This window comes from Lissotriton helveticus, chromosome 2_2 (assembly GCF_964261635.1).
Source record: "Lissotriton helveticus chromosome 2_2, aLisHel1.1, whole genome shotgun sequence".
Classification (NCBI taxonomy): Eukaryota; Metazoa; Chordata; class Amphibia; order Caudata; family Salamandridae; genus Lissotriton; species Lissotriton helveticus.
In genome coordinates, this window is record NC_136060.1 from 459,747,308 (window position 1) to 459,769,368 (window position 22,061).

General features: G+C 45.2%; 1 protein-coding gene across 1 annotated transcript in view; it reads left to right on the forward strand.

The window, feature by feature from the left end:
- RNF24 (ring finger protein 24) overlaps positions 1-22,061 on the forward strand; it is a 145,155-nt gene that overhangs the window by 60,989 nt on the left and 62,105 nt on the right. The window contains exon 2 of the mRNA XM_078678693.1: positions 16,988-17,137. Within this exon, the coding sequence (XP_078534819.1) occupies positions 16,995-17,137 (143 nt within the window). The 5' untranslated portion in view covers positions 16,988-16,994. The remainder of the gene's footprint in view (positions 1-16,987; positions 17,138-22,061) is intronic.

Sequence of the window (22,061 nt, forward strand, 5' to 3'; positions counted from 1 at the left end):
CTGGGAGCCCTTTTATATATAGGAATTATTTCGGCTACGGCCCAGCTAACGGGAATCTTCATGCCTTGTAAAATGGCATTGAATAAGACCCAAAGGTATGGTGCCCACATGGTAGGTTCACTGCGGAATAAATCCCCTGGGATCTTGTCTAATCCTGGCGCTTTACCCGGTGCTGTTTTGCATAGAGCACCCGTTATTGCTTTGAGTGTTATTGACGGGGTGTCGTCCATGGTCCTGGGGGTAAACATGGGTGGAATCGGGCAATCAACCGGTGGGCAGTGGCCTTTATGAGCCGAGTCGTCCACTATCTCTGCCCTCGAGTAGAGGTACTCGAAATGGTCCCTCCACACATCTGCCTCTAGGTTTGGCTCTATCGGCGATTTAGCCTCAGAGCTACCTGTATTGACTACCTTCTGAAAAGTCCTCGTGTTACAAGCCATGGAGCTTCTCAAAGTGTCCCACTTATCTCTTTCCCACCCTTTTTTCGCCTCAATAACACTGGTTTTATAGGCCACTCTTTGTTTTAATTAAAGGGTGGTCATTAGCCTTGATAGATATAATCAAGGTGGTTTTAGTTTTTCTGCATTGGTCATTATTAGGGGTGAGGAGGTTTCCTATTGGGCCTGATGTTTTTCGTGGGAAAAAAAATCGACCATGGTTGATGTTAGCCTAGTATGGTTCAGGGCAACCATCTGAAGATTGATTCTGGTGCCGCTAGTGGGGACAGATTTGGTTCCAGTCCAGAGGACCGGGATAATGGCTTCATACAGGGAGCCTAGCCTTTCTTGTGACTGGTTTATGTCTGCCTATCAGACTGTCATCCTGCAGTTGGTGAGAGACAGCCTGGCATCAATTGGAGCATGTTCCCCATAAGCATTCCCGGGGTTTAACTCATATAATTCTAGAACAAGGGCATTATGGTCACTTTCGTGCTGTGTCATGACCTTAAAGTTGGATACCCTGTGCCAGGATTTTGAGTCAATTAAAATGTAATCTAGTAAAGAGCCTTGCCCATTTCTAATAAAGGTAAATTTACTGGATGTGTCAGACTTTGTTCTTCCATTACATGCCCTTCGAGAGTATTTTAGAGCAAGGGAATTCATCTGCATCACCAGAGGGGACCAGACTTTTACTGGTTGGCAAATAGTCCCTGGGATGGCCCAATACTCATCTTCTTCGCAGGGGCTGTCCTTGGGCAAACCTTCTAATGACTGAAACTTGCAATTAAAGTCCCCTCCTATAATCACCATTTGATTGTCTGAGATGGTGACTAGGAAGGACATCAGTTCCTCAAGTGTTTTTGACTCCTGGCCATGACTGACTGGTCTTGAGTTCACGTTTATTATGGCAATAGTAGTCTTAGGCAGAAAGTGAAGAAAGACACACAGAATATCATTTGAAGATGTTTGTATCTGTTTGGCTATACAGACTAGGTGGACTCCCACCCATGTGCTTAATCCATCCGAGGGCCTCACTTTTCCACCTGATACTGCGGGAATGTTATAGGTGGCAAAACCTAATTGTAAGGCATCCCCTCTTACCCACGTCTCCTGGTATATACAGGGGTTATCTATCTTGGTGTTTAAACTGGCTACATTCCAGGATAAGACTCGCAACCGTGGAGGATCCGGGACGTTTGTTTTGGCGACAACTGGAGAGGTAGGTGGGGACGAGGTCCCCCAAAACCGCTTTTGTGACAGTCCCACTATTTAATGAAGGGAATTGGTTGCTGGTCAAGGCCATGTTATGTCCCTCTTTTTAGTGTCCTGAGGAGCCGCTAATGCTCCCACAGGATTCTCCTTCCCCTAGTATCGATCAATGCCCTACATCCTCCTTAGGTTTAACGATTTCCACCTGAGACTCGCCCAGCTGTACATCGGGTCCTATGACCTGGATCTCGAGTCAATCTACTCCTTCTAGACTGTTAAATCGATTTGCTGTGGGAATATTGTAGATTGATTGTCTAGGCCAATGGTGATCTAAAGCAGCTATTTTGTGGCTTTGATTTTCGGGTCTCCATCCCCACCCGATTTGCCTTCTAACTTGATGGGTTCTCTCTGTAGGATAAAAGTAACCCAACGGAAGGGCTCTAATAGTGCCCATTTGTCTCCCATCATCTCTATTTAATATTTCTTGGGCAACACATGGGTTTCTGAAGTTTATCACTATACAGTCTCCTTGCTTGTCCTTGGGTCCCCATCCTAGCCAACCAACTCTGTGTGTTTTCAGGATCTCTCCTGAATAGTCATACTGGAATTGTCTATGGTTTGCTAACCCGTACATACATTTATTTTTTTAATTCCTGGTGTGATTTGTTTTGGCCCACTCCAAGCTCAGGGATGTCTGCAAGAACAGGAACATATGGAGGTGAAGCGGGTGGTAGGTTTATAACGGGGAGGGGAAGGTTTTCTTCAATGGCTTCTGTGCGCTTGTTAGATTCTACCCCTACCCGTTGTTTGTTGGGCTGCCATTGCCTGATGGGCTGTTGGTGTGGAGGCGTTGGATTTGCTCTTCTGGGGGTTGAGGAGGGTTGTCTCTCTAAATTGACTCTGTTGAGGGCTATAGATTGCTCTCTCTGAATTTGGTACATGAAAAGCCGGGGATCATTCTGTATAAGGGACTGGTTGGCCCTAATAATTTTAGTAGCGGCCTGGACTTTAGGTCCAGTATCGGGACCAGTGTTCCCATCTACTACCCCCCCCCTGTCACCTGTCTGTTCATTGAGCAGCGGGGTCAACTTGTCAACCCTTTCTACAAGTAATTTAAGCTTGTCTATAGCCCTTACTTGGGTTTGCAGATCCACCACTAACTTGGTGACCCAAACCGGTTGTTCGATGACCGTTTCAATACTGTTTGCTGTTCCTCCCATCCCAGTATTTCTATCATCTATCTTCTTTCCCGTAACCTTCTTCCTTTTTTGCCACTGTTATAACTTGTATTTTGGATCTCCCTTTTGTAACGGGCTGAATGGGAGATTCCCCCCTGCATTGTTCAGTATTGGTTACTTCAACTGCAGATGTTTGGCCCCCAGGAGTATCTTTTGGCAGGGCTCCTGAAGCTTGCGAGGTGTCTAAATCTACCAGAGAGAATTCCAGATTTGGAGTTAATGATAATGGTCTCTCTGTCCGCTCAATTTAAGTTGCCACCGCTCCTATTGCCTTTCCTTGCATCCTATCCATAGAGGTCGGTTGGGCTTTATTTTTTGACTTGGGAGGTGCCTGTTGTTTCTTTTCGGCACACATACGTATGCCCATTATCCTTCAATTTTGTAACATATCTTGTGTTGGGAGGATATTTTGTTGGGACACTAATGGTTGTTACAGAACTGAAATAGAGTGAGGCTTGAGCCGACTGCGGTTCTGACCGAGAGCAGGAGAGAGGAGACGCCGTTTAATGCGTCGAGAAATTCCGCTAACATGGCAATAGCATAACACGTAAATTGTTATCAAGTACAACAAATCTCATGTGGTCCCAGATGAAGGTCTAATTGACCGAAATGCATTGGACTTGAGTACAATTAAAACGCATTCTAAATGATGAATTTGATGAACTGAATCAAAAAATACCTCTTTGACAAATAAAGAGACGCATGAACATTGAAAATTTGTGTATTCATAAACTTTAGAGGAACTCTGGGTCATTCCCAGTAGGATTTTTACAGCTGTGCGTCGGGGGATGCTTCCACTTTGTCAGTGGGAAGCACTACTTGTTACACTAATGGTTGTCTCAGGAAACGGGAAACAGATTGAAAGACAGCAAGTGCAAGATGCAAAGTGCGCAAGTGCTCAGACGCAAGGTGCAGAGTGCGGAGCGCAGGTGCAAATATGCAAGACGCAGAGTGCAAAAGGCAGAAGTTCAAAAGCGTAGAAAGCAAAGCAAAGTGCGAGAGTGCACGAAAATATAGGCTACACTATGGATCTACACAGGGTTGGCAGAGGTGCCAGATAACAGTATCTATGGTAAGGCGGTCCGGTCCGCCTACATGCCAATCATTCAATACTATAGTCGAATTGTTTCAAATCGAATCTAAAATTTTAAATCTTATAAAATTAGAAACCTTACCAGAGAACGAATACACCAAAGCTTTGAACACTACCGGGTGACCATGGACCTTAAAATCCTTTAAAAGTCCTATATGGCTAAGGTATACGAGAAACTAAAATATAGGTGTGCAGTCAAATACCTGGCCGTTAACTCTTAAAAAATAAATTAAAAAAGTGAAAAACGAAACATCATTTAACAGTTTCTTTTAGTCCACCCTGTAAAAAATGACCCCCTCTGAGTGGACAGTGTACGGGGTTTTTGATGATGGTAGGGAGCTAATAGTCACAAGAGCAAATGACTGTGAACGTAAAATAGAGAATTAAGGGTTGGGTCTCACCGCCTTGCACTTGCAGAACCTGTTCCATAGCCGTGGTCCATAAGTGATGATGCCCGATAAGACAGCCAATGGGGCTAGCCCAGCCTCTTCCAGTCGCTGACGGGCGCAGACAGGCCCGCCCTTTGCCCGGGCTTCGCGTGCCATGAGGGGACATGCATCGTTTTATGCGTGATGGTGCGCTGGCGCCTCCCCCTGACTGGCGGCACCCGTGGAGGCAGCAAGGCACGCTGGGACAGGTAGTCCCCTGCCTGGATAGTGAATGCCTCTGAGGTTCAAGATGCACTGGCGTGTGTGTGCCCTGGGACTCCCGTCCCACCTGGGCTCAGAGGTAATGCTGGCGATGTCCCCGAGTCTGTACAAAGTAGGATGGGCTAGTTGCTTCACATTTTGGCTTTCATCTTAAAAACTGTGACGATAAAAATGAAAAAAAAATGTCAGTAACAGCCAAATGAAAGAGGCGGCGGCACCTTACTGGTTAATGAATGCTTCTGAGCTCCCATGCCCTTTCAGGTGTGCATCATAGGCCTACATAGTGCAACTCGAGGTGGTAGCTGATGGCATCATAAAAGGTTTAGTTATGTATTACTCAGCGCTTAACTACCCACTTGTGTGAACTGCACTTAATGTCCCACCTGGTTGATGACTTCCTGAGCACTGTTACTGCCTGTAGATGTCTTGTGCTTCTTTCTGCATGGGCGCCCAGGTGTACTATGCACATCCCCGGTGCACTGCACTAGATTCATTCATGCCACCTCTTTGTAACGCTGCTGTAGGAGTTCCAACAGAAACCAAAGTGTGCAAAACAATTATATTTTTCTAGGTATGACCTACAGGAAGCTTAGGCTGTTTTCATTACCCAACGTCATGTTTTTCAAAATATGTGTACTACATGTAGTGTGTCTATAATATAAAAAATAATTATATATTGGCAGTAGCAAATCCACTTCAGCCATTGGCTTTCTTCCCTGCCAGCGACGGCATTTCGCTCAACGACTTGTGCACATTCTCTTAGGACTGGTGTGCAAATATCTGCTTTCAGTTCATAGTTTATTACATTTTTGAGATGGGTCTTTTTCTTTGTTTGTTATTTCTTTTTCTTTTTTACACATGCTCACCGCCTTTTAAAGGCGGGGATAGTTCTTTTTTGGTCTGTCCTTATATGAATGCACGTGACCTTCAGTTGCCTGCATTTTCGTTTTAAACTTTTAATGACTATTAGATGTGTTGACAAAAAAAATAAAAGTAAAACAAAGCAGGCTTTTCAATGCCAGACCTATTCGCATTGACCATGCTTGCTTTTCTATTGCTGTGGTTGCTAGGTTAGAACTTCTCATTTGTTTTGAAACAAAACCTATTTGTAGTGGTAAACTTTCTTGTTAACCTCTTCCTCCCTTATAGCATGTTGATGGTTTGTGTGGCTCCCAGGGGGAACATCCTTTTCAACGCAACTTTTACAACGAAGTACCTTTACGACGCAACCATTACAACGCAACTTTTACAACGACTTGCGCTGGGGGGCGCTCTAGGATAGGGAATAGTTTCCAACACCTTCCCTACTATCCACGGGGACTGGAGTTGGAATAGTAAATTAAACTATTCACTATCCAGCGACCCCCCCCCCCCAACGCAAGTCGTTGTAACGACTTGCGTTGTAAAACTTGCGTCGTAAAGGCATGCGTTGTAATAGCATGCGTTGAAACGTCATACATCCGGCTCCCAGGTTCACCGCTAAACCCTGTTACTGGTGCCACCCAGCCAAGCCGCCTCCCGGGTTCAGGTTTGGGAAATAATGGCTGCCTTCATTCCCCTTGAGTTGGCAGAAGAACCAGACACAGATGTCTTTACTATGTCCTGCAGGAGTGGACGCCCCCGTGAGTGCTGGCTGGCCTCTCAGCTGATCTGCAGGTCTTCAGTTCGAATCCAAGCAGGGCCGAGTCAGCCCTTTATCCTTCAAAGTATAATTTGAGTTCCATAAACTTGGGGAACAATGACACGCGTTAAAGGCTGAGAAATGGCAAGAGTGCCATGTAAAACACTTTACTACATCTTTTTGTCAAACTGTTTTATAGAATTTAAGGGGTGCAGTACATACATACACTGGCAATGTCCCCCCAAGCCAACTGCAATGGCGTGCTAATGACGGTTCCAGATTCTAGACAATAGTTAGCTAATCTCAAAGATGACATACATTGCACTGAAGTCAAAGGAACACGTTCCCAGCATTAGTATTCATAGAGAAACGAAACCGTTTGGACACTGTTTGTCTTGTAAGAATAAAAGTGAAACCGCGCAGATACTCGCCACGCCTCCACCCTTCAAGCATTTTAACCAACACGACCACGTCCTCGCAGGCGCGGTGCGTCCATTGGGGCGTAGGGGCGAAGCCCCACTAAGCCCCATGGACCCACCACGTCGTCACTATTATTTTAAAAAATCGCGCTATCTGCCGACCGGGAAACCGGGAGACACCCGACCTTCCCGGAGTGCGCAAGGGGGGGGGGGGAAGGATCGGGCTGCTGCAGCTGCGCAAGTGTATTTTTGGGCACAAACATGCCCGCGCATGCGCAGATCGTTTTCTTGTGAATTCCCCCTTAGAGAGAGGACCAGGGGGCGGGCCGCAGCCCCCGGGGTTACACAGGGCGACTGGGCGAGGAGTCATGGTGCCCCCCCAGCCAATCCTGGCGCAGGATTGGCTGGTCAATACATAGCCCGGTTACATAACCCCTGTCGGATAGTACGGCCGACTTTGGTGCTGGGAAACCAGGTTCGAGCCTCTTATCTAACCATAAAAATGTATACATGACTTACTTTGGTGTTAAATAAATAGATATTTTAAAAAACAAATAAAAATGATGTTCCGATTAAGGTGTGAAATTGGTGTCGAATAAATACATGTTTTTAAAAACAATTAATATTAATCATGTATCATTGGTGCTGGAGTACAAGGTTTGAGACTGGTATTAAACACTGACAAGCTGTGTGCAAGTTATATGGTCATAAAAATACATGAATGATGGATGCAGGATGGGTGGATGCATGAATGGATGCAGGATGAATGATGGGTGGATGAATGGATGGGTGGATGCATGAATGAATGATGGATGCAGGATGGATGCAGGATGGGTGGATGGGTAGATGAATGAATGATGGATGCAGGATGGATGCAGGGTGAATGGATGGGTGCATGAATGAATGATGGATGCAGGATGGGTGGATGGATGATGGATGAATGATGGGTGGATGAATGGATGGGTGGATGCATGAATGAATGATGGATGCAGGATGGGTGAAAGAATGAATGATGGATACAGGATGGATGCAGGGTGGATGGATGGGTGCATGAATGAATGATGGATGGGTTGATACAGGAATGGAAGGATGGATGCATGAATGATGGATGCTGGATGGGTGGATGAATGGGTGGATGAATGAATGATGGATGCAGGATGGGTGGATGGATGGATGGATGGGTGCATGAATGAATGATGGATGCAGGATGGGTGGATGGATGGGTGGATGGGTGGACACATGAATGGATGCAGGATGAATGATGGGTGGATGAATGGATGGGTGGATGCATGAATGAATGATGGATGCAGGATGGGTGGATGCATGAATGATGGATGCAGGGTGGATGGATGGGTGCATGAATGAATGATGGATGCAGGATGGATGGATGGGTGGATGCATGAATGGATGCAGGAATGGATGATGGATGGGTGGGTGGATGGATGGATGCATGAATGAATGATGGATGCTGGATGGGTGGATGGATGGATGGGTGGATGAATGAATGGTGGGTGCAGGATGGATGGGTGGATGGATGGATGGGTGCATGAATGAATGATGGATGCAGGATGGGTGGATGGATGGGTAGACACATGAATGGATGCAGGAATGAATGCAGGATGGATGATGGATGGGTGGATGGATGGATGCATGAATGAATGATGGATGGATGCAGGATGGATGGATGGGTGGATGCATGAATGAATGATGGATGCAGGATGGATGGGTGGATGGTTGGATGGATGGGTGGATGCATGAATGAATGATGGATGCAGGATGGATGGATGGGTGAATGCATGAATGAATGATGGATGCTGGATGGATGGGTGGATGCATGAATGAATGATGGATGCAGGATGGATGCAGAATTGGTGGATGGGTGGGTGGATGGATGGATGGATGGATGCATGAATGATGTATGGATGGATGCAAGGTGATTCGAGCTCGCTCGCTGCGCTCGCTGCGGTGCAATATGCAAATTAGTTTACGCCTCACCACTTTCAAATGTCACCAGCCGCCCCTGCGTCCTCGCCTCTCTAATGCGTCATTCAGATTCTTTTCAAACCTCATTCGTGTCTGCCTTTTAATAGCAATAACCCACTGTCATTCTGGGGGTCGCTCGCCCCAGCCCTCACCCCGTTCTCTAAATGTTTTATTATAACTGAGTGCCTTTTTCCATCTATCCGGGCATGTCCAGACATGCGTCTTTTCCCAGCTTCAGCAATTTCCTGTGATTGTCCCGGGGTTCTTGGGGTTTTTTGTGCTCTCCCAGAGGACACATGAGACGGGCCAGAGAAAGAGCGCGGGGTCTGTCGGGAAATTCCTTTCAGCCTCTTCCTTGGCAGCCAGAGGCGTTCCATCCAGTGGCCAAGTGTTGGCTGGATGCAGCTGCGCGTAAAGGCGCACGCCCTGCGCTCATGCCAGAGGAATGCAGCGCCAAGTTCACGTCCAGCGAGCAGGGAGCCGGGGTCAGGTCCTCTGTCTGCCGGGGAATCCTTCCTCGCCTCTGCTTGGGTGATGAGATGCTGCGAAACCTGTCTGGAGGCAGTTCACACGTATCCCAGCGGGGATTGGCTGGCCAGCGACAATGTGGGATGATGTCACCGGACATTGAGTTTGCATTTCATCTTTTTATCTTGCCCACCCCTCCATTTTCCGTGCGATGCAGGGCGGGGAGGATTATTTTCCTGTCACTAAATGGCAAATGGAGAGAAAAAACACATTGCTCGAAAATACGAATGTACTTGTTTTAAAAAAAATATCTTGAAATAAAAAAAAAAGAAATAGTATTTGGAGGAAAGGTAATTAAATTGAATAATGTTTTCTTAAAATGGTTTCTCGAATCCGGAAAAGGGAGTTAAATATTAAAAAATATGCTTAAAAATGCACAGTTCTGTAAAAGGCAAAGTAATGCCAATACATATGTATGTTCTAGGAAGCGTGAATATTATTAGATATATATTTTAAAAATAAACATGGCTGGCAAGCAGCTGTATGGGTGCTTTTGTCGTTTTGAACTGGAACATATCGACCATGGAAAGCGTAAATAATATTGCAGAATTTTTTTAAACGAACATTGATGGCAGACGGATATGTGAGTGGAGGTTGGCATTGTGCTTGTAAGGGGCAACAAAGGTTGTTGAGTCTCTTGGGAGGGAGGTGGTGGACAGTTGTGTTTGGGGGGTGGTGATGTGCCTGTAGTATTTATTGCTTTATGCCAGCATCGTTAATAGAGTGAACCGAGTAAGGTGTAAGTAAGTCTAACCCTGTTTGAATTCTGTGTTGGCCTTGGAGGGTCAGTAGGGCACTAGGGGAAAATCGGTTTTCAAATCTGCACTTTGTGTCCCTGTACAAAAAGAAAAAAAATCTGATTGTAGGGTTTGTCCCTACTCTTTGTTCAATATCTTTGCTCCACATTTGATCTGAATGGAAAAAATGTGTGTGTGTGTGTATATATATGTGTGGCGCCGTGGCTAGGGCGACTGACTCTGGAATCTGGGGATCACAGTTCGATCCCCGGCGGCAGATTAGCCCAGCACCATGTGACTCTGGGCAATAGCTTGCTTAATCTTCCCGACGGCCCCCAGCGCCTAGAGACCCTTGCGGGTGATTGTGCGCTTTACAAAAATGTGGATTTCCTCCCCCCCCACCCCCCACACACACACGTTATCTCCTCCAGCGCTCCAGAACTAATAACAATGCGGCACACCAGGGGACTTTGCACAATCCTTTATTGTGCACCAAGACGACACGTTTTGGCAGCAACAGAGAGCAGTTATATATAATTATGATTTAAAATTCAGATCAACATATAATTTAATATATATTGCTATAGTGTTTCGTATATTTTGTTGAAAAATAGTGGATATATGAAAAAAGAGCATTTTTTTTTTAAAGTCCTGAGCTACATACAATACAATCATTAAGCGTCGAACTGTGATTTTTAGACCTAGGCAGCTCTACTCTTAGTGTAACCTGTGAAATGAGTGCGCATGCTCCACGTGGAATAATGAACCCAGAGTAACCTTTGCCCTTTCACACTGGATTGTACCCTTTGGAGGGGAGGAACCGATTACCTGCAAGAGGCCAAGCCAGGGATTGGATGGATGCTGAATTCGAAAACAGATGAGGCAGTACTAGTTTTCCTGTGTATGTGACTCCTGTGATGTTTTTGACTGAAAGAACTTGAACTTGTGAAATAGTTTGGTAATTGTTTGCTGGAGTGTGCTAATCTAGGAATAGCCTGTGCGACAGTGTGTGAACTTTGTCTTGCCTGCCCAGGTCACAGCATGTGTTTGCAATTTTTTTCACCATCAGCCTGAAATCCTCCTCTGCTAAAAACATTTTAAGTTCCTTACACGCCCCTAAGTAAACTGGTGTCATTCTTGTGTTTATCAACTGAAACAAATAAGTAGCCTAGACTTGTGAGTAGTATCTCAACTTAGCATGATTGTACCACATACCTAGAAAGAGTTTCTATGCAGCACTGCTTGTCATTATCGCCCAAGAGGTTTTAATATAGTCTTAGAGCCCGCTGTAGCAGGCTCTACCGGCCATTAAAGGCCCGCCCCAGCGTTAAACGCTTGAGTCAAAGGCGAGACCCTTTAACAAGATAGTGAGCCTATAATGGCTGGTAGAGCCACCTATGGAAGTCTTTAATGCTGTTAAAACATTCCGACATTAGAGGGTCGATTGTTCTAATTTGTAAAACAAAGGCCTCACGGAGCCCAAGGGGGTTGAAATCCCCTCTGGTTCGTTGAGTCGTTTGTTCACAGCAACATCTGTGAACAGACATTGTAATGTTGATGCTCTGGGCTTCTACCAGGAATTAGAAGCCCAGAGCACTCTATTGTCTTCAATGGATGACTCAACATTTCAATGTTCTAATAGTCGCCGTTCACAATGCTAAGGGGGTGTAAAGCACGGGTTCTGAACCAAAGATGTTCACACATATTCCTAGGAAGCCACTGTGCCGTGTTGTCGACTGCTTTGACTTTGCACAAGTATGATCAAATAGAATATATAAAGGCATGGTGTCACGGGGCCTGCTACTGTCTTGAACGGTCTCCAAATGGCAGCTAAAAGTAAAGTGTGGGTGAAAAGGCTGTTAGTACCGCCCCCACTTCCCTGTTAATGTGGAAGCAGAAGAGAAGTGAGTGCTGCAGCATCACTTCCTCTTGTTCTAAAGACACCATTGGAATAGAGGAGACCGGTAATATGCATAGTCACTTCCTGCTTCAAGCCCCCATTTTCCTTAAGTAGGGGAAGAATGACCATGCAAGGCAGAAGCTTTGTCACTCCATGGCAGCTGTGACTGAGGGAGATGTACAAGGATGGAATGCTGTTGAATTTTGCTTTTATATGTAGGTGGCATTGAAAATGCTGATGGGTGCACTGAACACAGGGAGCGAGGAGATGGCACAGAGGGGCGGGACTAATCCAGGAATACATTTATATATTGGTGGCAATGCTGAGAGAAGTGGTACGGGTGGGATATAAACACTTCTGCACACCCTGCGTTTTTTAAATCTTGCAGAGGCTTAATAAAAGTCTGATAGGTTGACGAAGGACACCTTTAAGTGCTTTGAAATTCTGGATCCCACATTTACCTTAGATAAATAGAGCAACGTTTAGGCAGCTCTCCTCTGTCCGGTGGAGCCCATTCGGACACACATTTCTCCTCAGAAGGAGCGAACTCAGCAATGAAGCATGCCACCACTAGGGAGTGAGGGTTCCACGTCCTTAAGATTGAATGTCTGGAGTGGCCTTGTAAAATCAATCCTTCAAGGTTATGTTGGTTTGCTTCACTAAGTTTTTGTTTATGATATGGTTTGGAAGTGTTTGGCAAACCTGAAGGCCCTGAGATTATATTAAAAACAGAGCTTTGGTCTATACCATTTCCCGCTGAAAGGCAATATTTCTCTCCATGTGTTTACATACTTGGCGTGTCACGCAGGTTGGTGCTTACTTTCCCTCCATGTTAAAGAACAGTAGATGTTCCAGCACCCAGGCTAATGTACTGCATAGCTAAATACATATAAGGTCCCAAAAGCGAGACCGATTGCAATGCAAATGCTTGTTTGGGTTGGTTGTTTAGGAGGGTAGGACTCTATATAAGACAGTAGGGACATATGACCGCTGAATGATGCATCTTATGACCCTCCCTTTCCGTGTTCATAAGGACAGCACGAGCCTGAGGAAAGGATGTTGCAGGGCAGATGAACAACAAGGGGATGTCTTCCATCTCTGACATCAGACTGACCTAGCTGGTTCAAGCATTGCTTTACAGGTCTATATTGTCACGTGAACCTCATCGACAGTAAATATCTTTTATTCTTCCTGTATCCAATTCTTTGGTTACTGGTGCAGGGCTCTGTTGCTCTGTTTTAAGTTGAACAGTGTGATTCTTTGGGGAGGATAGGATTTCTGGGAGTCTTCATAAGGGTAGTCCACAAGGTGGTTTGGTGGAGGTTGGAAGGAGAGGGCTGCAGGAGCTGCTGTTTGAAGCTCTTCACTGGGAGAGCGGTATTAAAAGAGGAGCCCCTCCAGGCCAGCACAGGAGGCCTCTGAAAGGCCTTTGGACTGCAGTCAAATATGTAGCGCGCTCGAAACTTTCCAGTGGGAATTTCCATGGAGAGAAGAAATGGCCATTGATAGTGAAACAGGGCCTGGGCTGTGGGCATCTGCTGTGCCAAGGTCTCCTCTGAGCTCAGAAGCACGTGAAGGGGAATTCCCCAAGCCTCCTCGCTGGGACTTGAAAGGGGGTCTTTTGAGGGTAATACAGGTTAAAAGAGAACTATGCTTGACTACTATCCCAACCTTGAACGTATGTTTAGGGAACAGTTTGCTCTGTACTCCATCGGCACTTTTAAAACTGTACTGTGTGAGTATTGAACTGCCAGCAATATATGCATTTATTTGTTTACCTAGTATCTCACAAAACCTGTTTTACAGAGTTACATCACCAGTAGTAGCAAGAGTAAACATTGCTTGGGAAGGCAGATGACATGTGTGACTTGGCCAGGCCATCCAAGTCTCTACAATGAACTTCTTTGTCATATATTTTATGCGCGAAGTGGGTGGAAGATACACAGGGGTGGGGGGGTGGTGACGAGGGAACTCTCCAGATGTAGGACGTGTTATATAAACCGATTCACTGGAATTGTGCAACAAGGGAGGGCCGTATTATGTGTTAGGGTTGAGTAAATTATGCAGCAAGTAAAGCAAATTATGTGACGTAATGTGGCACTTTTTGTGATAGTATTACTTCATTATATTGTCATTTTTACACGTGTCAACACTATATTGGCATTGGTTATACCTCATTAGTACCAGTTTAACACCCAAACACAGTAATAATCAACAGAAAGGTGACATGTCCAGCTTTGCAAAGGGTCTACGACTGCACAGCAACACGCGTCACTGCGTTTTTACTAAACTTTTGAATCATTTGTGCCAGAATTTTTTTTTCTTCAGTTAAAATCTGCATATCATGCAGCAGATGATATGTGGCAAATGCGGAAAATCTATAATTATGCAAAAAACGCGGTAGTCACACAAACGCATAATTCCACTGGACTAGTCTATAAGTCTATATTGAAAGTGGTCAGAGAAGTGATGCGTTTCAGATCCAGATTGCTGGGCATTCCGCTGGAAAGATGCCACACATTTAATGGCACTGGACCGGGCGCTGATGTTTCAGGGTTACTGAGGCTGAGGTTGGTTGACAGTGAGATGACCTTCGCAAGTTGTTTATGAACTTTTGTGGTGAAGCTTAAGCTTGACTGCTAGATGTCTGGTATCGCTGGCTCATGGAAAGGATAACCTGGGTGCAGCTGTCCATTTTGAGTACTTTGTCAAAGGGGTGAATGCCCAGTGGGAGCTGGCGAGAAGGAGATTGTACACGTGTTTTTGCTTCTTGAGGACTAATAAATTGTAAATTTTATTTATATAGCTCTTACTAACCCATATTAGATGCTGAAGCATTAATCCAGAACCCAAGGTGGATTAGTGATGTATTAGTAGAGGCATAATGTAAAGTGATATTGGGAATGGTGGACATGTGGGCCTGTTAGTGGGATGAATAGGAAATAGGAGGGAAGGGCTTCGAGAGGGTTAGTTGGGAGTCCATAGTAGTTGGAGAGGTTTGGAATAAGTTGGAGTAGGTGGAAAATATTTAAATATAGATACGTACCCACACAGAAGATATACATACTTAGAGATGTTAACATATTACACATATCCAAGATAATCTAGAATTCTAAAATTGCATGGATAAATAATTTACAAACTCTGACATTCAATTTTTTGCCGCTGATAAATACATTTCACAATTACCCCTCTATCACCAAATATGTCACTTGACGAGCAATTATAGTTACATTTCTTATAATCCTATTTACACTGTGACAGATGTGTTATTATAGAATAATAAACCCATAAGTATACTCCCTATATGTTATTGATATACTGATTTTACTTTTTTAAGGGTAAAGATATATATGGATGTATTTATTTCTAGTGCTTTAATCAGGGTCTTTGCATAGTGAAAGCTAAGACGTAAGTAGAATTTGCAGATGTTGACCACAAGTTACGGCAGTGGTGCCAAAGCATGGGCCGAAGAGAGGCACTAGCCATGAGCTTTTCACATAAATTGAACATTGACATATAAGCTGAGGGTCACTGCATTCAGGTGCCTAGAGATCGAAGAGGAAAGATTTTGAGTGCTATGGGAGAGGGATATTGGTAATGGCTAAATTTGGCATTTAACAGCATGTCAATGGCAGAGAGCAGGTGGTAACAGAACTGAGTTGGTTAGGAAAGGTACAGACAGTGCCATTAACTATAAGTAGGTGATAGAAGAAATTGATCTTAGAGTCCGCCCAGTGAGATATGCTATAGCGCGTTCAGCTGAGGGACAAGAGTAGGGAGCCATGGAGGCCACCCAGTGGTAGATTGGTGTGCTTGAGGAACAGCATGGCAGGCTTCCAATGTACAGTTGTCTGCCGGGCTTCCAATGTACAGTTGTCTGCCGGGCTTCCAATGTACATTTGTCTGCCGGGCTTCCAATGTACAGTTGTCTGCCGGGCTTCCAATGTACAGTTGTCTGCCGGGCTTCCAATGTACAGTTGTCCGCCGGGCTTCCAATGTACAGTTGTCCGCCGGGCTTCCAATGTACAGTTGTCCGCCGGGCTTCCAATGTACAGTTGTCCGCCGGGCTTCCAATGTACAGTTGTCCGCCGAGCTTCCAAATGTACAGTTGTCCGCCGAGCTTCCAAATGTACAGTTGTCCGCCGAGCTTCCAAATGTACAGTTGTCCGCCGGGCTTCCAAATGTACAGTTGTCCGCCGGGCTTCCAAATGTACAGTTGTCCGCCGGGCTTCCAAATGTACAGTTGTCCGCCGGGCTTCCAAATGTACAGTTGTCCGCCGGGCTTCCAAATGTACAGTTGTCCGCCGGGCTTCCAAATGTACAGTTGTCTGCCGGGCTTCCACTGTACAGTTGTCTGCCGGGCTTCCACTGTACAGTTGTCTGCCGGGCTTCCACTGTACAGTTGTCTGCCGGGCTTCCACTGTACAGTTGTCTGCCGGGCTTCCACTGTACAGTTGTCTGCCGGGCTTCCACTGTACAGTTGTCTGCCGGGCTTCCACTGTACAGTTGTCCGCCGGGCTTCTAATGTACAGTTGTCGCCGACTGCTTTGTTGAATAATGGACCGTAGAAGGTACCATTTGTCCGACGTTTGCCTACAGTTCATTATATTGCATCTGATGTGCACCTCCCTTGCACAGATGTCCCCCAGTCACATTGATGCAGAGCAAACCTAGGCTGCAAACGTTTTTCTAGTCTCCTTCTTAGTGTGGCTTGTGGCATCAGGCTTGGTGCTCTTCCACAGCATTGCTGTCCTCCCACTATGTTGTTTGAGAGGGAACCCTGGGCTGTGACCTTTTGTGTAGACTCCCATGTCTGCTCCCATGGAGTGATTCCAGTACAGAGCTGTCCTTCCACTGCCTTTGTGTAGAGTGGTCCTTTGCCTGCACCCTTTCATATGGTCTCCCTTCCCTTGCAATATGTTGAAACTGACTTGGCTTGCTCCCCTTGACTAGCTGTCACCATTTCACAATTGGACAATATTCTGTTTTACGTTGTCCTAACATGTGCATCATTGCGACGTACCGAGGGGCTGGTCAAAGAATTGGAAAACACGAAATAAATCCGTGATCTCACTGCTGTTCAACACTAACACTATGCCATCTCAGTAGACGCGTTTTGTCTTTCATTCAGTTTTCTTACCTTTTATTTTCTCTCCTCTCTTGCAGCCTATCCATGACCTCAGACCTGCACAGCTGCAGCCTTACCATGCCTAACATCGGGTTCCAGAACCTGCCCCTCAACATATACATCGTGGTGTTTGGTACCGCCATATTCGTCTTCATCCTCAGCCTACTCTTCTGCTGCTACTTAATCAGGTAAAATGTCTCCTGCCTCTTTCTTTTTGTCCCACAGTCACATTGGTGGATTGCAGTGCACACTGTGCGGTTTTAGGGGGGAAAGCACCAAACGGGACCTTCCTTCCGCTGCCCCATTACCTTCACCCCAAACCATTTGCATTGATGTCCTGGAGCTGAATTTGCAAAACTTTTGAAAATGAACAGTCTTCTTGTTACCTAAACATTTGCTCTCCTTTGCTTGTGGCAATGTCTGAAAATTACTCGCAATATGGATAAATAACAAGTAGTGTACACAAAATGGCGGCATATTGAATGCTTCTCTACGTACACGATTGATAAGATGCTATTGAATGTTTTATCACAGGCTTTACTTATTTTTGGGTACGGCTCATGTGTAAACCCTTGGTTATATACATATGGCCATTGTATGACACACATGTGACTTCCACAGAGCATAAATGTAGCAATTTTGGACTTGATAGTATACTCTGTAATGGACTTTGCTTTCTGACAAGGTTTGACCTGATGGTCCAGACCAGCATAGCCTTGTGCCTGGGAAGTTTGTGGATTTTGTTTAACCGTTGGATTAAGGACTTTAAGAAAGTTTGTAAATTACTTTTTCTGAAATGGAATTATTATAAGAATGCTAAAAATCATATGCGCTACAATCTCATATGTACTGCTTGCTCCTTTTAGCAGGACCCTTAAAGCATCTGTAAAATATGTAAAAGCAAAAAAGCTGCACTTCGCGTGGATTTTGGTAACACTTGTATCTCTTTGAAGTACTGGTGCTGAGCACTCTCTTAGTCTTGTGTGTTCTCTTTCAAAAATCACCCACAATTTCGAGGTGGCGCTCTATACGGTGTTTTACAGATATTCAATCCTCCTGCTTAGTCACAGCCCCACTTCCACCTGAAATAGCCCCCCTCTTCTGGGAGCAGTTGTTTTAGGAATGTGTGAATCACCTTTTCTGAGTATGCAGGTAAAGGCTGCATCAATTTATGCTACTGCCTCCCACTCATCGAAAGGTCGCAAGCAGCCCCATTAGATCTCAAAGCTTTTCACGATTCAGTTCACAACTGTCACGGTTAAAAAAATAGAGAGTGTGAGGCGGAGAGATAAAGAGAGGCAGGGAAAAAAGACAGAAGGGTGAGAGCCCAAAAGCCTTGCACAGCAGGGTAGGACGCATGTGGTGGTGGGGAGTTGGGCCTGGCCAGTGGTATGCACTGCAGCCAACCTCTGGTGCAAATGATCCCAACAAATGCACAGGAGGGATTGGCTACCTGTAGTGAGTTGGACGTAGGGCCTGGCCATGGCCAGGCGCAGCAGGGGTTGGGAATAAAGTGTATTATCAAAACTAATCTTTAAAATTCAACGAAAAACAGTTAACATTGAGTTATGGTTCCAATGCGTAAAGCCACTGTGCCAGTGATGGATTGCATTGCACACGCTTGCACGCTATTACTGTTGTCACTCACCATTGCCAAAATAATCATTGCCAACAGCGCAGGGGAAAACAAGCACTGGCGTTGCCAATAGGTCTCGCAGTAGGAAAGTTGGAGCTATTGGTTTTGTAAATGACAAAGGCCTTTATGTTTTTAAAATGAAAACAAAAATAAAAGGCATTGTTATTTGCAATTGTAATAGCTCCAACTTTCCTACTGCGAGACCTATTGGCAACGCCAGTGCTTGTCTTTTTATATGGATCATCAATGCCTCAAGACCTGTAAATAGATTAGAAGCAGTATTAGCAAATGAAGTTGGAAATGCATTGTGTAATTCATTGGCATAATTCATCATACACCAGTGGTCATCCTGGTTTAATCACGAGTGCACTATAGCAGTTCAGTAACTAGTGAGGTGGCAAATATACAGTGGAAGCAGTTGTGAATTTCCCTCGGAGTCACATGTACATTCTTGGCTGTGCCTAAAAAGCCTATCAGGGAAGCGGTTAGGAACGTGATAGTGGCTGGGGGGCGTAAGGCCACCTTGCCACCTCAGCAGACCACTATCAAGGTGTCTACTGCAAGGCGATCTGTCTCCATCATTGCACCTATGCTGGGCATTGCATGAAGGGGCCGCAGTACGCACAAGCACTGTAATCGGGCTCAGCCCTCGATTACAATAAGGTTCCATACACTCCAGTGCACACAGCCAGCCAAATGACCATTGACGTCATTGTTAATCCATTCAGGAATCCCTAACATTAACAACGCTTGCATTAACCTTCCTTCTAGAAGAATATGCAAGATCAGGATCCTACAGAGACTCTAAACAGGTTGCTTGCCTCATATTCCGCTGAACAGTGCACTTTCAGCAATCGCACTTCCTTCTGGGCACACACACATATATATGAGAAGGAAGACTAATCACAGAAACACAAACATATATGCATTCCTAAAAATCAGACTGTAGCGCATGAAAGATTATGTGGTCCGTGCATATTCTTTTAGCGCTTGCATCAGCTATGAGACACTTGCAACACTGCACACAGGGAGGATATGATCAAGAAGTCAGCCATGACTTCCGCGTGATATTTTAAAATGTGCCAATACATTGCATAACAAAAGTAAGCTTCGTCCGCTTTCACTTACAAGCTAGTTGCCCACTCTTGCTTGCTGCCCAGTGCTGGTGGTTATCCTGATCCTTAAACTCATGCTCTGCTTCTGGAACGGATGCAGACGGTTGTGCAATTCCTCTTGCACAAGGATGTCGCAATGAAATGATCAGTAAAACCATCACGAGACCCCAGCCTATGAGTAAATCAGTCACCCCATTACTTTAAGGGCTTGGATTGCGATCCAAACTCTGCAGTCTGACATATAGTGTCATTAAAGCTCTTAAGAGCCGGTCACTTTTTCTCATGATCATAACGAAAGAGGCAACCAAAAGCAAAACATTTCCTTTTAAAGTAAATGTTCTTGCTATCCAACTGTAGTGACATCATGATTACTCCCCTACACGGCAATGACACTGGTCACCTAAACAAGCTAAAACCGGGAAAGCAAGAAAAAAAAAAGCAGAGGGGACAAGGGAAGCCGCGGGGGGGGAGGGGGGGGTCGGGAATGCGAAGGAGGGGAGAAGTGTGGCAGGCAGATGGCTGCGCGGAGGGAAGCCGGATGGGGGCGGGAGAGCCTGGTGGGGGGGCGGGAAGGTATAGAATGACGAGCAACGTGATGAGAAAGGGAGGGGGAAAACAAGAAAACGATGGGAATCGAAAACTAGAAACGAAAGAAACAAGCGAGCATGTTACAAAAGCAAACGTTACATGAGACAATAGTGACAGTTGTGCAAGTATCAAGAGCAACAAAATACAAGAGGTAGCAAACGATATGTGACGTGCATGTCTTGTAGAGGAGGAGGAGGGAGGAGAAATGCTTGAAGAAAAATGCGTGCGCCTGGAAAGGAAGGCAGAGAAGGGGAGGGGGGAGGAGAAATGCGAGACGGCGGCGGCGAAAATGACTAATTAGGGGAGGAGAAGCCGCATAGCGCACGCTGGGCGAAGCCCTTTGATGTGCTGTGCGGCAAATGGAGGGAGGCTGACGCGCGCTCATGTTTGAACACGTGGTTCACATGAACTGCATGAAAACGCCATGAAAACGCCAGCAAAAAGCTGGTGGTTTCATGATGTTTTCGCCGCTTGAATTCTCGCTCCGCTCGATGCGCATGCGCGCATCGATAGGTCGCGAGACCTAAAAAAGCAGGCTACCAGAAATGAAACTTGGCAGATAATGTTAGTTGTGTACAGTATGGTTCGGGCTCCAGTGCTTAAAACCACTATTTGCCCGAAATTGGGTGAAAAATAAATTTAGAGCCCTTACCCAGCCAATTGTAGTTCTTAAAGGATTCAAAATGTGGTTGACAGGAATGGAGTGTTCGGACTCTCCAGAGGCCTGAGCAAGCCTGTTTGGCAACTTTTAAAACACTAATATCTCAAAAACTGCTGAACGAATTTACACCAAACCACACCAGCACACTTTCTGAGTACAATTCTACTTTCCTGCAAAGTTTGGTGTACATTTGTCCAGTGATTGGGGCTGTAGGTGAGAGCAAAATGTCCTATGCAAACTGAAATCACTTTTATTTTTTCACCTCAGCTCCCTCCCACACCTCTTCCCCCCCCTTCTATATTGTGCCCCCCTGCTCAGATATGCACGGACATTGCCATGTTGGACCTTAGTTGACAAACATAGCGAATTACTGGATTGTGTGCAAACCTGCTCATGGGTCAAAATTCTAGGCTCTTCCTTATGTCCTTTTCAATAAAAAGTGCATCTGAACCGTAGCTACACTGTAGCGACTGCCGCGGTATAAAAAAAAAATAAGATATTTATTATTGATTTATATTTATAAAATCTATAGGTATTGCACAGTTTGTCTCTGTGTTGAGTTCTAGATGTTGGCAGATAGACTGATAAAAAGGAGTTTAAGATTTTTTTTCCCCTAAATGTAATTTTTTTTTTACAGTTTTTAGTGTAATCTGACAGTGCCGGCTTTAGTGCTGGTGGCGACCGGTGCGACAGTGTTTGATGGTGCCTCCTATCTGTGGTGGAGGTGGTGACCTTCTTAACCAAGGATTCCCTCACCACCACCTTTTAACAGTGTTGTTCAAGTCTCCATAATTACTCTCTTTCAGATGCATTAAATAAGTTATATAGCGCCACTCACAAAACTGTAGGGTGTCAGAGCGCTTTGCATCACACACACACTACCAAGACAATCAATCATCAGTGTGTAAATCAGTGGATAGGAAATGTCTCATAAGCCAGAGGACTACAAGGTATAGAAGTGACATGTCATCCCAACTGGTAGGCAGTATAGTTTGAGTGATTGGTATGGAGAAGCCCAAACTAAGAATTGAAAATGTAACACAATAGTTGGGGTTAGTCATAAAAATGTATATCTACCCAATTGAACCCATTTTGCAACATTAATCTCTAAG